This window comes from Sinohyriopsis cumingii, unplaced genomic scaffold (assembly GCF_028554795.1).
Source record: "Sinohyriopsis cumingii isolate HCF-2022 unplaced genomic scaffold, ASM2855479v2 utg001554l, whole genome shotgun sequence".
Lineage (NCBI taxonomy): Eukaryota > Metazoa > Mollusca > Bivalvia > Unionida > Unionidae > Sinohyriopsis > Sinohyriopsis cumingii.
The window spans coordinates 520204-537644 of NW_028316017.1; the positions used below are offsets into that span (position 1 = coordinate 520204).

At 34.7% G+C, this 17441-nt stretch overlaps 1 protein-coding gene across 1 annotated transcript in view; it reads right to left on the reverse strand.

The window, feature by feature from the left end:
- Nucleotides 1–4050: 4050 nt before the first annotated feature.
- LOC149771954 (cell cycle checkpoint protein RAD1-like) overlaps nt 4051–17441 on the reverse strand; it is a 37029-nt gene continuing 23638 nt past the window's right edge. Inside the window, exons 6-8 of the mRNA XM_089948050.1 lie at nt 12196–12260; nt 7312–7456; nt 4051–4190 (exon numbers count right to left, since the gene is read on the reverse strand). Coding sequence (XP_089804176.1) covers nt 4152–4190; nt 7312–7456; nt 12196–12260 — 249 coding nt within the window. The 3' untranslated portion in view covers nt 4051–4151. The remainder of the gene's footprint in view (nt 4191–7311; nt 7457–12195; nt 12261–17441) is intronic.

Below are 17441 nucleotides of genomic sequence, written 5' to 3' on the forward strand. Positions count from 1 at the left end.
ACTACTTGTTCTATCGTCTTGTGATCAGGATTACATTACCACTTGTCCTATCATTTTGTCTTATCAGTGTACATTACTGCTTGTCCTGTCATTGTATCTTGTGGACAGGGTACATTGCTTGTTCTATCTTGTCTTGTGATCATGTTACATTACTATGTTTTTAATGAACAATTCTGACAATAAATTCAGAGTAATTGTACTATATGGTGCAAGCCATTCTGAAAAAGATTTTCTATTCATTTCTTTATAGACAAACCATACATTTTTTAATATGTTCCTCTACAACCAAGCTAAGCAAGTCATGGTTGACCAGCTTTTAACAGAAGTAGCGGAAAAAAAGCACAAGATAAGCAATATCTGTACCAGATTCAACTATGCCAAGAGAATCTGACTGAATTTTAAATAATTGGAACAGTTGTCAGGGAGATCAGCATAAAGCAGCATTCTTTACTGCTTCATCTAAGCCAAGACTAGTCAATTTAGACCTTTATTTTAAAAACTCTGCCTTTTCTAACTTGACCATCAATTAAACAAAAACAAAGGACAAAATACTCCTCAGCCACACACCCCCCAAACCAAAATATATTTCCAGTCAGCCAGCTGTCCCTGTTTTCATTTCTGACCATATCACTTTTTTCACCCAGGGTTAAACAAAAATTTTTAAATTAAATTACCCAAATTTGTGCACTTAATTGAGCTGGTTTTGCCCAGTACTTGAAGTGCTTAATACATTCTTTGCCTACATGTTGACTCTACCCTTAAATAAAATTTCTAAGAAATATCCGTAAGTTATATAAATAAAATGTGAGCTTAACAAAAGTATAGTGAGGTGGCAGTATGTTAGCATAGATTAAGCTCGAGGGTACTGATCTCTGGAAATTGCTTCTCAAGGGCAATCAAAAGGAAGAACTTGTGTTGGAAAACCAAAGTTTCAAGAAGATAATCATTCAGGAGCTGCAACTTTTCTAAATGATGACATTAAATGATGAAAATCCAACTCACTAAAAGTCTTATCAAAATAAAGATGCATGATGATTCTGGCTGATCTTTCTTAGTAAATGTAGAAAGCCAAGTTAAGAATGCCAGGCAATCATGGGCCATATCTCTATAAAAATATAGAACCCTCGATAATAAACTCAGTCAAGGTCTCATCATTGTAAAACTGCATGCCTAATCTGATTGAAATCCAACACAGCATAGTCAAGCTGTGTGGAAACCAAAACGGGGTTGGCAGTCAGCAACACACAGAAACCAAAGTCAGGAGGATGAGCAATCAACTTCAACTCTTCTAAACCAATAAAAGACATGTAAAAAGTGTTCATACCAAACTGCATCAGAATATGTTGGATGGTTCTTGAGCTACAAGCACCATCAATGTGAAGAAGTAAATTGTCAAGGGCCATGGCTCCTTTCAAAATGGAATTGACAAAAGGCACATGTAGAGATAAGAAACGATGTACACACCAAACTGCATCAGACTATGTTGAACAGTTCTTAATGGGTAAAAGGATTTAGCTGTAGTGGAGATGTAATAATGACGGAAAAAGGCCAACACTATGAAATTTGGACACAACGGATAAAACCTTTACAAAGTACACCTGCAAGTAATAAGCTGTTTATGTAGCAGATTGAATCTAATTATGTGTTTGAGTTGCAGAGTTATACTGGTTACATGAAGTGTGAGCAGACAGACTGATGGAAAAGGTGATTAGTACACGGATCTATCATCTAGATGGCTCCTTAATATCAATATGCACTGATCAAGGTAATTTTCCAGCTTATTGTTCACATAAACATCATATACCCATGCATAAAACTCTCAAGATCTTTTCACTATAAACAAATGTGAAGTCTGGTCCAACTTTGTTCTTAAATCAGCCAATTTTAGAGTTTAGATAAACTTATTAACATGAAAAGATTTGCTTCTGGCAAGATAAATTATAAAAGTTTCAAATGTAAAATTGTCTTTTTTCAGTTGTTCTTTTTTGGAGATGGTGAAAGGATTGAGGTTATCTTTTAAGATAAGGTACCATATATATTCGAGTACAAGTCTGATCCCACTACATAGATCCAGATCTGTTGCATAATGCTTCAGCAGATCTGGGTCTTTAGTCTTTTAGGATTAATACCATATGTACTCATGTATAAGCTGACCTCCCAAAATGAATAGGTAAACTCAAAGAGTTTATGATCTGTACATAAACAAACCCATATGTCCAAGATGACATCGCAATATGCACACAATAGGTTCTAAATGCAATAAACAAACCATGCTTCTAGAATAAAAATTTTTCTTCAAGCCTAAAGAAAATGAATTTCTCTAGCCATTCAACCATTCCACTTTCATCCAGCCATCCTTTTTGATGTGCGCAAATGATGACACCAGCAGGAATTTTAAGTTTTTCAGCAGAGTCTTCTGTTAAAAAATGCTGACAGAAGGCAGTTTTGAACTGTTAGCTAAACAGGCCAAAACAGCCATGAAATGTTGTTTTTTATCAGAACAGTTTTCTCACTAACGGCATCGACCATTTTTGTTGCTTAGAAGGCCAAAGGTCATAGACATCTCATCCATATTTCTGATTTGCGATAGTCCGAATGAGCACTCCTTTCTGTAACAGATGTTAACTCTGAAATGATCTGAATTTTTCTTCCAAGTCTTTAGGTAGCTTTTGTACAATATTTGTTTGCTCTTGAGACAGAAACAATGTGGGTTTATCAAACACAAACACCAACCAGCTGATGAAACAAATTTTGATGAATCTGCCATAGACGAATTGCAGTTCTTGTGACAATGTATTTGTTTTATTGACATTCACTAACACAAATCGGCAAATTCTCTCTCCAATTCAGTGAATGAAGCAATCTCAGTCCAATGTGCCTTCTTTGTTCTTGTCATCGCTTCTGATGCCGCTTTGCTTTTCCCATACTTGTTTTCATGTACTCAAAATTCACATGCTGCAGCACAGTTATCTGCTCCTGTATATTCAATAGCTTTAAGTTTGAATGCTGCATCATAATCAGAACACTTTTATCATACTTCCACCACTATTCATTTTAACCAGTGCCTTAAATTTCTAGAAAGAATAAAATTAGATAAATTTTGATAGTAACTGTATCCTATTTATACTTTATTGTGTAATTTTTCCATGGGTGGTTGGTTATCAAATTGAACTGGATAATTATATATCGTTTCTTATTTTATTACTAGTGGTAGCTCGAATCAATCAGCAAAAGTATGATTGGTTGTCAGTGTGGACATCTTTATGCACAAATCCTCTTCAGGCTGGTGTGACAGTTATGACTTTGATGAGAAACTATGACCCTTGCTTTATCTCATTAAACAAGACATCACTGAGCCAGTATGAATTAGTCCATTGGCATTGTGCAACAAAAAAATCCATTATCCCTGATGAAGCAAAACGGAAGTTAATAAACCTCTTCGCTTTAGAAAAACAATAACAGATGATAAACTGATTGTGGGTGTTCTTGGTACATTCAAGTGTGCTTTTAACAAAATCCAGGTGGGTACCGGTTATTTCCAAACACATCTGTCAAATAAATCCTACAAATTACATTATTAACAATTAACCATGATGACTCATATTGCAATTGCCAGTTATTTAACCTTCCATGGCATGCATACAACACAAACCCCTATGGAGCCTCTCACACTTGTTGCCTTAAGACTAACCATTAGACATGTATTTCTGTTCTCAATACCAACATGTTTCTGCCATAAACACCATCAGAATCGTAATTCCTAAATCTATTTATTTAATTGGTTTTCATGTCTCACTAATGCTGAAACAAAGCTAGCATGTGTTTGTAAGGTACCATAGATTTTAATGAAAACTGATTAGCCAAGAGTTAAACATTTGATTGAGAGGTTACTACTAAGGTGGTTTATATTTTTCTGAAGTTGGTCAGGACTTATAAGCATGTATATGGTACAAAGTTTTCATTCTTATTTCTGTTGATAAATGCTCAAAGCTGATGTCAACTTATATTGATAAAATTTAGATGGAATATCTTAATCAAGGAAAAAACCAATTTAAAATAAACATTTTTAATTAACACTGTTACAGTAGTACTTAGCTAGCACCATTGTACCCAAAGAGTCTTTGTTTACAAACATGATGTATCAGTTATTGTTAGTGTTCTGCCTCATCAATGTCTTCATCTGGGGAACACTGTAAATGATAAAAGAAATCAACCTAAGAATTGCTTTGTAGAAGCCTTTGCTGTTATACTGTGAAGAAAAAGGATGGGTACAACCCCTCATAAAATGTTTTCAATGAGGCAAAGTAATGGTCAATGAGACATTACAAACATATTTAGTTAAATTTAAATCTGTTAGTATAACATTAATGTAATTTGCTTTATTATATATATATATATATATATATATATATATATATATATATATATATATATATATATATATATATATATATATATATATATAAATCATATGGCAATTAACAATCCTTTCAAGTGCACTGGATCCAGCAAGGGATGATGTGTGTCAGGGATTGATTAAGTTAAATGCTTTGGACTCTTTAATGAGTCTTTTTCAAAGGCAAATACAAAACATAGACAAGACAAACAAATAAATCAGAAAAAATGGTTATGTTTGCGAAACTTTATATGGCTATTTCTACAGGAATTCAACCTTTTAACTTTATTGTGTTTCAACTAGTTTATTTCAGCTTGTTGCTGATACTGGAAAATATTTGTATTGACCTAGAAATTGATGAGCCATAACGACATCTGTGATTTTATGTCTTGTCTATGTTTTGTATTTGCCTTTGAAAAAGACTCTTTAAAGAGTCAAAAGCACTCAGGCTAACTAAATACTAGTTTTGCACTGTTTATTGTCAGTTTATTGCACATATATATATATATATATATATTAAGAGTTCCTTTGTATTTTATTCATTTCAGTAAAATATATTTTATGGAGCTGAAACAAATAAACATTAAAATTTGGATACGTTTTGGAAATATTCAAAAAGAAAATGGTTATTCAAGTATTTGCTTACTTTGCAAGATTGGTAGTTATGTAAATGACACAAACAAGTCAACATTAACTAGTTTACAAAGTAACTACTTCAAAAACTTGCTGAATGACCTGAAATTTTAAATCATGATCATAATGCCAATATTCTCAATAGCCACTTTGCTCTTCATTGTCAAAAAAGCAATCTTGAAAAGATAACATGTACTGCTGGAAGTTGATGAAGAACATGGTATACAAAAGGGATCATTATCAAAGCCAACAACAAAAACTTGATGTATCAATCAAGTGAATTATTGTATGCAGATTTAATAGAATTGTCAACATGCCCATGCAAATTTGATTGGGAGCAAATCACATTACCAGAGAATTTTGCCTTTAACTGAACCTTTTTACCATCTGTCTTGTGCACTAAATGTTTATAGTCTTGCTAAACATCATGATCAACAGGGAAAATAGCACCTAAATTATTCTTCAAAAAGTAGTAAAAGATGGGCATTTGGAATAAAGAGTGGTCTCGATTTGAAAATAATGGGTCTGTTAAGAAAGAAAAAAAAAGCAAAAAAAAAAGAATTCCAACTTTTACCCTTCTGCTCATGTGCGAGCCAAGTAGCCAATGAAAAACGATGTTTCTAATACAACTAGGCATTATGTTATTGGAAAATCACTGGAAGTTGATTTATTAGGATTTGTTCAGAAATAGCTTTCAAAATATATTTCCTACTCGAATTTCAGGCGAAAACAACAAAACCCTCTGGGGTTAATGTGTTAATGGGTGCATTTTGATGACGTAACCAAATTTTAATACTCCTTGCATATTTAATCACTTGTGCATCGACATTGCACATAAATTACAAATTTAGCCATTCCTTAACAATTTGTAAAAAAATAAAAAAATCCTAGTTAACAAATTAACCTCTGGTGACGAGTTTACATGGCAGGAGGTAGTAGCCTACTGCTGAGCTCTGTGGTGTCAAGTTCATGCATGATACACTAAAGTGGGTGGTATTATAGAAAGGTAGACAGATGAAGCTCTACAATGATACCAAATAATCTGGAAGTTCTAGTTGCACTACAAAATACAGAGAGAAGAACCTCATGTTTTGGACCCTTTTTGTTTCCCACCCAAAATTTGCCCGTGGTCGGAATCCGATTTTTTGTCCAGATTTTAGACTTTTTGGTCTCAGAAATAAGGCGGCAGACTGGTAGGAACTGCAAACAGACAGATGAACCTTTGCAAAAAGTAGGATAAGATGGGCATTTGGAATAAAGAGTGGTCTCGATACAAAAATAATGGGTCCGTTAGGCAAAAAACAAAAGAAAAAAGAATTACATCTTTAACCATTCTGCTCATGTGCAAGCCAAATAACCAATGAAAAACGATGTTTCTAACACAACTAAGAATTATGTTATTGGAAAATTACCTGGAAGTTGATTGATTAGGATTTATTCAGAAATAGCTTTCAAAATGTGTTTCCTACTCAAATTTCAGGCAAAAACGACAAAAACCTCCAGGGGTTAATGTGTTAATGGATACCAGAGTAGACAAAGAAAGAGGATTTGAAACTTTAACATCAACAATTATTTGAATCCTGTTCAAATATATCCAACATTCATCAAGAAAATTTGGGATTCACTTAAACTCTAATGCTCTGAAATCACTATTTTCTCCATCTGGCACCAATTTTTGTGGATTTTGTTGTTGCAACAGGCAGTGCCTTCAAAGTCCCACTGTTTCTTACCAAATGTAGAAGCCATTCCCAAATTCTGGTGAGAGCACATGGTTGATAACTTAAATTTCTGAGCAGAAACACTTTTCTTCTCTCAATCAGTGACCTCAACATTTGACCTTTTGACCCCCAAAACAATAGGCTTCTTCTTTACTGCAAGAACAAGCCATACAAAAAATGAGTCCAGAGCTAATGAGATTGTTCAGAAACTATTTTCATTCTTTGAGTAACAGAGACCTTGACCTTTAACCCTGAAACAGATGTTGGAGAACTCAAGTTACTGTGCAGAGGCCATTTTCTTCTTTCAGTTACAACGAGCCTGACCTTCAACTTTCTGACCCCAAAATTGAGGGGGCTCAAACCATCAACAAGTTTGTCAACTGCAGATGGTGGACAACTAAGTTGTGAAGAAAAGAACTGGGAACAGATGTACAGACAAAATCATATATAAATTGATGTATGAATTGTATACAAGAGCAAGTTTTTGGCTCACAAGCCCATTTGACAAAATACTTTGTATTTAATACACCTATCTTTGTAAGGCTCAGAAGTGTTAATACTTACATAATATTCTACAAAGCAAACTTGTCCATCTTCATTTTTGATCATATACTGCAGCGAGAGAAAACCTCTGTTGTCAATCCGTATGGAGACTCTAGCAGATAAAGCAAGTGCTTTTACTGATGGTTTGAGGAGGGAAATCTTGTATCTGCAATTAAACAATATTTTAAAGCTCTACTAGTTGAAGAGCTTATATGACAGCCTGTTGTCCAGTGTCTATGTGTTATGCAAGTTTGTTATTATTGTTCCTCAGAACACAGAATGAAAAGAAAAAACTTTAACTAGCATGATTCAGACCAAGTCAAGCAGTTATGTAAGAAGGTAATTACATGCTATGATCAAGTGACTAGATTTTTAAATTTCAATTGACAATGTGAGCATACCAATTTCATTTTCTGCCTGTGAATTTTATACTGAAAATTAGCTTTTTTTCATCCTGGTTTTTACAAATGACTAATTTACAGGAATATCAAATATTACATCCAACCTGGTATTATATTTAATATACCAACAAATATAGTTTACTTTTTTTATAATTTACTTTTTCATGTTTTGTTTAAAAAGAGCAAGAAAACCCACCATTGGGGCTTGATAAAAAATTTATGAACAAGGAATTTTATTTTCCATTAAAATGTGTTTATGTGTGCTTATATATAAATTGGCATGAAAATACATGAAAAATCTGTCAAAAGAACGTGTTTCATATACCCAGTGAAAAAGGGAACAAACTCCAATACTTTTGGTGAACAGGAAAACTCAGGATTCCCTAGAATGTTTTATTTACAGTCATATCAGCCAAAAAAGTAATATTTAAAAAAATTATTTTATAAATGGCTACTTTATTTTGGCAACAGATCTGAAAATATATTCAAGTAGACTTGTATTATTTTTTTATTATTAGGATCAATGTCAGACCTATAAACCTTATTATATGCAGTTTTATACCCAAAAAATAATAAAAATATTTTAAATTTTGTGAATAGTTTATAAATAGGCATAGATGCTGTATCAATAAAAGAAATGCAAAGAAAAGATTAAAAATGTGCAAATCTTCTTTGACACTTTCTTTTTTTTATATGAATGCACCATATAAGCAAGGAGAAAAGTATATTTTCAATTCAGAATGATATACAAGTACACATAAATTCACAGATTATAACAAGATGTAAACATATTATGTTGCTGGATAGATAAAACTTGTTTTAATGCCTCAAAGACATTTTTAAGAAAGTGAAATTATTTCTGTATCCCAGCAGTATGCAAGAACTTTGTTAAAATATGCAGCACTGAACTTGAGGCCAAGAACATTAGACTGATCAGCACTGTAATTATCATAGATTTTAGGAAAGCTTTTGTCATGGTGGCTTATGTAATCATTTTGATCAAACCGAAAATTTACCAATGTGTTGACCGTTCAACTAAATGGTTTCTCTTCATACCTAACTGAGAGAATACATCATGTTTATATAAATAACATTCTGTCTGAACCTAGAATAGTTTAATACTGAGTACCACAAGGCTCAATTCTAGATCCAATACAATTTTATACTATTTATTAATCACCTACCACTTTTATTGGGGACAGACCTCAATGCAAAGGACACAATATTATCAGAAATCCAAACCACAAAAGATGAGATCAAAACTTCTTTACAGGGTGGCCCAAACAAAGTTGACTACTGGTGCACAAGCAATGGCATGGTAGTTAATAATGGTGAAACTAAAATATTACTTATCTCAACAAAAAGAACAAATCTTGAAAGTGATGAACTATGTCTGACATGGAAGAATACAAAGCTGCAAATGGACAGTCATGATGGAGTACTTGGATGATTTTGTAGTTGATACTCTATTGCTGAATGCACATACAAATACATCATTAACATATTTATTTAAAGTTTATGACTTCTCAGTAGGACAGGGCGTTTCTTCCAGAAAGGCACAGGAAAACGTTTTATACAACCCTATTATATTACTGTAATAAATTATGGGGTAATTCAAATGATAAAAACATAGCAAAGATAGCATGTTTTCAAAAAAGAGCATCGGACTAATATCAGTTTAAACAGAAGACATGGAAAACATAGCTGATATAATAACAGCCAAGTTAATAACAAAAGATGTCCAATACAAATTCTTCTGTCTATTTACAATCACTATTCCAATCTAGACTACCTGTATAGACTACTTGGTAACACCTGAGATCAATGTCATCCAAACAGTATAAAATTCCCAAATCAACAATAAAATTGATAAGAAGAAGTTTCCATTACTTGAGAACTCTGCTTTGGAATGGTATCTAACTAGAGATTTGAAATGTCCACCCTACTTCTTTGGGACATGATATCTCAATGACTTCAGAGATGTGGTTAAAATGAAAATAAAAACTGTATTTGTGTTCATTAATGCATTGGGCATAATTAAATATATACTACCCATCTATTCTGCACTAACTGCATATAGAAAGAAAAGAATGCATATATATATATATATATATATATATATATATATATATGTGTGTGTGTGTGTGTGTTCCTGTGAAGGTTTCAAATTGTTACCCTCTTCAAATAAATCATTATTATTATTATTTGAGTCTGTATTGCATAAGAGTTGTTTTTGTTTAATATCAAAAAATGCATTTGTATTTATTAGTTCAAAATTTAAAGTAACGTGTAGCTATCTATGACCTGGTACACCTACCAATGTTCATTTTTTGTTAATGTAACACGGCACCTGAAAGAGTAAAAACTGCCAGGCTATGATAAAAATAATATTGAAGATAATATGACAAATTTACTATGAATAATACATTCAGCAAAACACTTGTTCATTGGTTCGATACTTGAGCTTTTGAAGACCTAGAGTGCCTTGTTTTAAATGCAAGCCATTTACAACATTAAGTCATAAACAGAAAACCCGAATAAAATGTTTCTTCTTTCAGTCTTGGTGACTGTAACTTTTGACCTACTATCAGCAAACTCAATTTGTGCTTTTCTTGTCTCAAACGCAAGCCGTATGCCAAGTCTGGTTATGGTTTATGCCACAGTTCTCTAGTTATTTTGTGGAAACCATTTTCCTTATTGGAGACTCTATGACTTTGACCTTTGCTCTTTTAACCCTAAAGTTAGCTAGTGTCTTCCTTGTCTCAAATGCATGTCATTTACAAAGTTTAGTCAAGGCATGGTTTTACAGAACTTAAGTAGCTTTGTGGAAATTGTTTTCCATTCCTTCAGTCCATCTGACTTTGATGTTTGCCACGAAGTTAATAGCTGTTTTCCTTGTCTCAGTTGCAAGCCATTCACAAAGTCTGGTCAGACAGGGTCATAAAGAACTTAATATATCCTTTTGAAATCGTGTTTCTTCTTACAATCAGTTACCTTGACCATTTATTCTTTATACCCAAATTCAACAGGTGTGTTTCTTATCTCAAATGTAAGCCAGAATGTTGGGCAAGGTATTATGTTTACAAGTCAAATTATTGTGTGGAAACAGTTTTACTTTCAGTCCATGTGACTATAACTTTTGATCCTGAAATAGATAGGTTTCTTACCTGGACCCAGTGAAAGTTACTTTCAAAGTTTGGTAATTAATACATGGTGGAAAACACCAGCTATTATGCAGAAAATGAAGAGGAGAAAAAGATGGATGGATGTATTTATGTATGTATGGATGGATATACAGACAGACAGGCTTCATAATATAATATACACTACATTATGAAGGCATACAAAAAAATGGAGGACATGACTCAAATACCAATATTTCATGTCATGGAATGTATCACTCAGTCTTTCTTTAATCCATGTAAAAATTATACAGATGAATAAAATTCACTGTTATCGAAATTGTTTACAAATTATATGTTATACATTTGACTGAATGCCTGTTTTTAAGCTGCTTATAAGGATATCAGAAATATTTTTTCTCCAGTGCATGCACTACATTCTGTCTGGCAAAGTGTACACTATATACAGCCAATACTGTGTTCTGTCTGGCAAAGTAATTGTACACTCTTTGCAGCCAAACCCTGTGTTCTGTGTACATGTGTGCATTTATTAACAAGTTAAACAAATTACATAGTTGAGCATTGGTGCAGTAAGTGTACACTATATGCAGCCAATACTGTGTTCTGTCTGGCAAAGTAATTGTACACTCTTTGCAGCCAATCCTGTGTTCTGTCTGGCAAAGTAATTATACACTGTTTGCAGCCAATCATACATCCTGTCTGGCAAAGTAAAGGTACAATGCATGCAGCCTACATTCTGTCTGGCAAAGTAAATGTACACTGTTTGAAGCCAATCCTACATTCTGTATGGCACAGTATGTGTACACTGCATGCAGCCAATTGTGATTCTGTCTGGCACAGTAAGTGTACACTATATGCACCTATCCTAAATTCTGTCTGGTACATTAAGTGGACACTGCATGCAGCCAATCCTGATTCTGTCTGGCACAATAAGTGTACACTATATGCACCCTATCCTAAATTCTGTCTGGCACAGTAAGTGTACACTATATGCACCTATCCTAAATTCTGTCTGGTACATTAAGTGGACACTGCATGCAGCCAATCCTGATTCTGTCTGGCACAATAAGTGTACACTATATGCACCCTATCCTAAATTCTGTCTGGCACAGTAAGTGTACACTATATGCACCTATCCTAAATTCTGTCTGGTACATTAAGTGGACACTGCATGCAGCCAATCCTGATTCTGTCTGGCACAATAAGTGTACACTATATGCACCCTATCCTAAATTCTGTCTGGCACAGTAAGTGGAAACTGCATGCAGCCAATCCTAAATTCTGTCTGGTGCAGTAAGTATGCACTATATGCACCCTATCCTAAATTCTGTCTGGCAGCACATTTTTGTGCTGCTACTCACCTGTTGGTTTGGGTCTGGGTACACTGGAAAGACTCCACCATATCGGAATCCTTGGGAAAGTCAGACTGAAGAATACAGCATATATATAATAATAATAATAATAATGAGGACTTTGTATAGCGCCTAATCTTTCGAAGCTCTAAGCACTTTACAACATTAGACAACACCTATAAGATAAGAAACATAATAATATTATTACAAAAACAAACAACACGAAATTAGAAAAACATCAAAAAATAAAAAGCATGCTGAGAATATTTCAGGTAGGAAACATTATCAGGTCTTTAAGTTAGTTCTTGCAGTCGAAATAAGTGAGTTTTGAGAGCCCTCTTGAATGTGATCACTGTGTTTTTGTGTCTAAGTTCAGTGGGCAATTGATTCCATATTGCTGGGCCCTGGTATGCAAAAGAACGCTGTCCATATGACTTTGTTTTTGTAGTGGGAATAATGAGTATACGATTGTCAGAAGAGGAGCGTAAGAATCTTGCTGGTGTGTACACATGGGTGAGGTCAGATAGGTATGTTGGACTAGAGTCCGACAGTGAAATGTAGCACAGAGAACAAATTTTGTGTTTGATTCTGGATCGAATGGATAGCCAGTATAGGGTACAGAGCAGCGGGGAGGTGTGCTCTGATCGTGGTACTCTAAGTATGACCCAAGCAGCTGTGTTTTGAACTTTTTGAAGTTTCTGGAGTAGATATTGAGATGAACCAGACAGAATTGAGTTACAATAGTCCAGTCTTGAAAGTACTAATGAACACACAAGTGTTTTAGTGGCATCAACTGAAAGATATTTGCGAATTGAGCTGATGCGTCTCAGCTCAAGATATGCAGCCTTGTATATGTTCGTGACATGTTGGTGCAATGTGAGAGTACTGTCCAGAGTAACACCTAGGTTTCATACTAATTGTGTGAAAATTTAATGTTGGTGTTGCTGATATTTATTGTTTGAGGTAAAGGATGTGAATGAGAAAGTCTTTGTGTTGTGATCAGAATGGCCTCAGTTTTATCATCATTCATCTGCAGCTTCTTACAAGTCATCCATGATTTCACATCAGAAATGCACCTCTCTACACCTTGGATGGTAGCATCAACTTCAGTTGGGTGGCTAGATTTCTATATTTGGGTGTCATCAGCGTACAATTGGTAAGACACTGGATGATGATCTATGACACTTGCGAGCGACTGAGTGTACAGAATGAAGAGAACAGGTCCAAGAACAGACCCCTGTGGAACACCACAACATAGATCAACTGGGCTGGAGTGTATTCCATTTGCAGATACAATTTGTGTCCTGTTGACCAAGTTAGGACTTGAACCACAGTAAGGCTGTATCATGAATGCCAAATACATGCTGGAGATGGTGAAGTAATATATCATGGTCTATTGTGTCAAATGCTGCAGACAAATCAAGGAGGGTGAGGACTGTAATCTTTCCGCTATCCAACGCAGAGAGAATGTCATTAACTACTTTTAGAAGAGTTGTTTCAGTATTGTGGCAAGGGAGATATGCAGATTGTACATTGCTAAAAAGACTATTTGAATTTAGATGAGATACAAGCTGGGATAGAACAACCTTTTCTAAGATTTTTGAAATGAATGGGAGATTAGAAACTGGGCGGTAGTTCTTTAAATCGTTATGATCTAGTGTTGGTTTCTTCAGCAGAGGCTTTACAATGGCAGTTTTGAAAAATGATGGGAATTCCTCAGATGAGAGAGAGGTATTAATAACATCAGTTAGTGAAGGCAATACTGGATCTAAGCACTCAAGCAACAGTGATGTTGGAATTGGATCAAGTTCACACGACTTTGGTGCACTCTTCATCATGATTGTACGTATGAAATCCATAGAGAAAGGTTCAAATGCTGCTAATGGTTGGCGCTCAAATTCTGTATCCCAACTGTATGGTGACGAAGAGTCAATTGAAATTGTGGTGTCAAGCTTATCTCTAATGGTTTGTACTTTGTCACGGAAGAAATTTGCAAACATGTCCGGAAGGTCGACTGGAGAGAAGGTAGTTGGAAGTGGTGTTCATTTGTTCCTTGACATTAGCTTGTTAGTAATCTCGAAGAGCTCTTTGCAGCTGGAACTTTCCATGATCTTAGTAGTGTAGTGGGCTGGTTTCACTGCATGGACTATATTTGTGACATTCTTCTTAGCGACTTCATAGATTTGCTTATGAATAGTGAGTCTGGTGGAAAGCCAAAGCCTCTCAGCTTTATGGCGGTCTCTTTTAGCAGTGCGAAGCTGGTCCCTAACACTGCTATACCATGGAGAACACTTCTGAATTGATACTCTGCACTTGGTAGCTGGGGCATGTTTGTCAAGTAATGAATGCAGACAGTTATCGAGTTGTTCTGTGGTAGGAGGTAAACAAGTTGTTAGGTTAGCTTGGATGTCGTGCATTAGTTTGGTTCTGTTTATCATACAGAGGTTTCTCTTAGTAGCAGATAAAGGTGGAGGGTTAGGGACTGATACGTCAAGATGGCATATAATGCAGAGGTGATCTGATGCAAGGTCATGGGATACCAGGGAGGACCGTAGAATGTTATCATCAGGTCTATGAAGAATCCAGTCTAAAATGTGACCATGTTTATGGGTGGGCTGGTTAACTGACTGTTTGAGGTTCAAAACATTAATGGAATCTATGAGTTTTGATGTATTTGAGTTTCCGGGACAGTCAAAGTGAAAGTTGAAATCTCCAAGAATAATCAGGTTGCCACCTATCGAATTTCCATAGTCCAGGAGATTTGGAAACTGCTCCAAAAAGAGAGAGTCAGCCAGCTTGTTTTTTCTACTAGGAGGTGGGCGGTATAGGCAGAAAAAATGGACTGACCTTTGCTCCAGTGTGAGTGTGGTCTGAACTAGTTCAAACGATGTGTGGTCGAAATTGAATGTTGTGGTACAGTTAATATGTTTTATCATGGAGTTCTTTGTGATGACAGCAATTCCACCTCCGCGAGAATTATGGGGGAACGACTTGATGGAGTAACCAGTGGGTGTTAGATCCGCACACTTGGGCTCATCGCCTGATGTTTTTAGCCATGTTTCTGTCAGGAAAAATATGTCAACATTTTGGTCATTGATAAAATTAACTATTTCTGTGCGCTTTTCCGGTGGTCCTACTGACTGGGCATTGAATAATGCAATGCGCAGAGGTATTTCTTGGATAGCTGAAACAAAGTTGATGAATTAATTGGGATTTGAATTAGGTTATCTAAATTAACGGTCAAAATTTTTTTAAATGGTTGTGCTGAAATAAGGGAGATAACTGGAACTCTTCAGCCTGTTCTACGCCGGCCAGCTTTGAAACACTATTTTTTGTTTTATGGAGGCAATGTTAGGAGCATGAAATCATTGTCATGGTTCTTGAGCATGTCAGAGAGTTGATCGTGCATTCAGCAAAATATAGTATTTCAATCAATCAGGTCATAATTTCATTTCCATTATTTCTTCTATTACTGTATTTACTGTATATAATGGGACAATGTATTTGCTGGGACACCATAAATTAATTTTTAAAGTATTTTTTGTTTCCATGTATGTTCTGTGACACACTGTTTTTTTCACATTGATTTTTTTTCAAGTCATAGGTTGTGTGACACTTCATATCATTCGAAAATTACATGTCGAAAAATGTACTCCAACTAAAATTTTATTTTAAAAATATAAAACCTTTAATGCACTCCAGTATCATCTCGTCAATACAACCCTTCTCATACATAGGTACGATCCATTCTTTCGGTGTATTAATATTTTTTAGCTTTCTCATGCCATGAAAAATTATTGTTGGTGGCAAGACATTCCTGAAATGGAAACTGTAATTGCTATAGTCATGTTTTTAAAAAAATTCTGCACCAGTCATGCTAATTCTCACATGTTTAAGCCCCATCTTATCGTAAGTCCAACCAGGAATCAGATCAAAGTACACTAGAATTTCATCCATGTTAATGAACATATTGGTGGTGAAATCATCTTCTCTTTTGGCCTTTATGAATTCATCAAATGATCTTCTTGGCAATGCTGGGTCATCGATGTCGCTGAACAAAACACTATATTGCATCATTTTAAAACTTGTTCCATTGTTTTAATTTATTTTCAAAATCCCATGTATACCGGTGAAAAGGAACCAAAGTTAGCTTCCTTATCTCAGTTGATTTTGTATAATAAAAATAAAAAAACTGAAAACAATTTGGCACACTTAAAAGAATCCAAAGTCGGCTTCCAAGGTCAGCTTAATTTCTAACAAAATAGCTTTTGTTTTGATATGCTTTTTCTTTAAAAAAATCGGCTTAAAAGTACCTAAAGTCAGCTTTCGAGGTCAGCTTGCTTTGTAATAAAAATAACCTTTGTCTTTGATGTCATGCAGGTAAGTTCAATCAAAGAGTTTACTGCTTGCCGCAAGTTGTATTTATTCACCAACCAGGCTTCTCTTTGCTTGGCACCTGTAGTTATAATTAATACAAACGGGCATTGATGTCTGCCAGTAAATAGTATATACAGCAATAACTTGCTTTACTGATACTTTTTGTAACCCATGCTAGTGAAAAGACTATCATTTGCACTCAAGTGAATGTATTTTCAAATAATGATTTTTATTTGCAAGATACTGTCATATAGTTGACCTGGATATAATTCAAATGTGGTTATTTGCACCTAACACCATGCCATGCATGAATGGCAGATGTTTTCAAGTAATCAGCTCATTATTTTCCTCTTGTTTGCAATTTGTTGGATCCAGTTTTCAGTTGGATAACATATTCAAACCTTGAGTACAACTAAACACATTTTGTTTCTCAATGTTCACATCAATGAACAATGTGTCATGTGTTATCAGACATATGTGATACATGCTACAGTATGGATGCCTATGCTAATGTACATGTACAGAGATTGTCAATATATTTTATAATTTAATGCTCATGATGAAAAAAAGAGGAATAAATGATAACAATACAAGGCTTGTTTCTTTCATTTTTTTAATCAAATAAGCGTTTTGTTCATCTATTGTATTGCAACTTTCATTGGCAGGTGGGATGCAAATTCAACACAAATTTATTTTGTTTCTTAAGGCTTGGGATATATGACCTAGGTGAAAAAAAGTTTCACCATAAGTTCCGGGACAGGACAAAATTTTTTTAATCGTGTCCCAGTATATACTGTAAATGCAGTAATTTACTCACAATTAATTACAAAATTGAAATGAACCAAATCATACCCCAAAATATATATTTTAAATGTGAC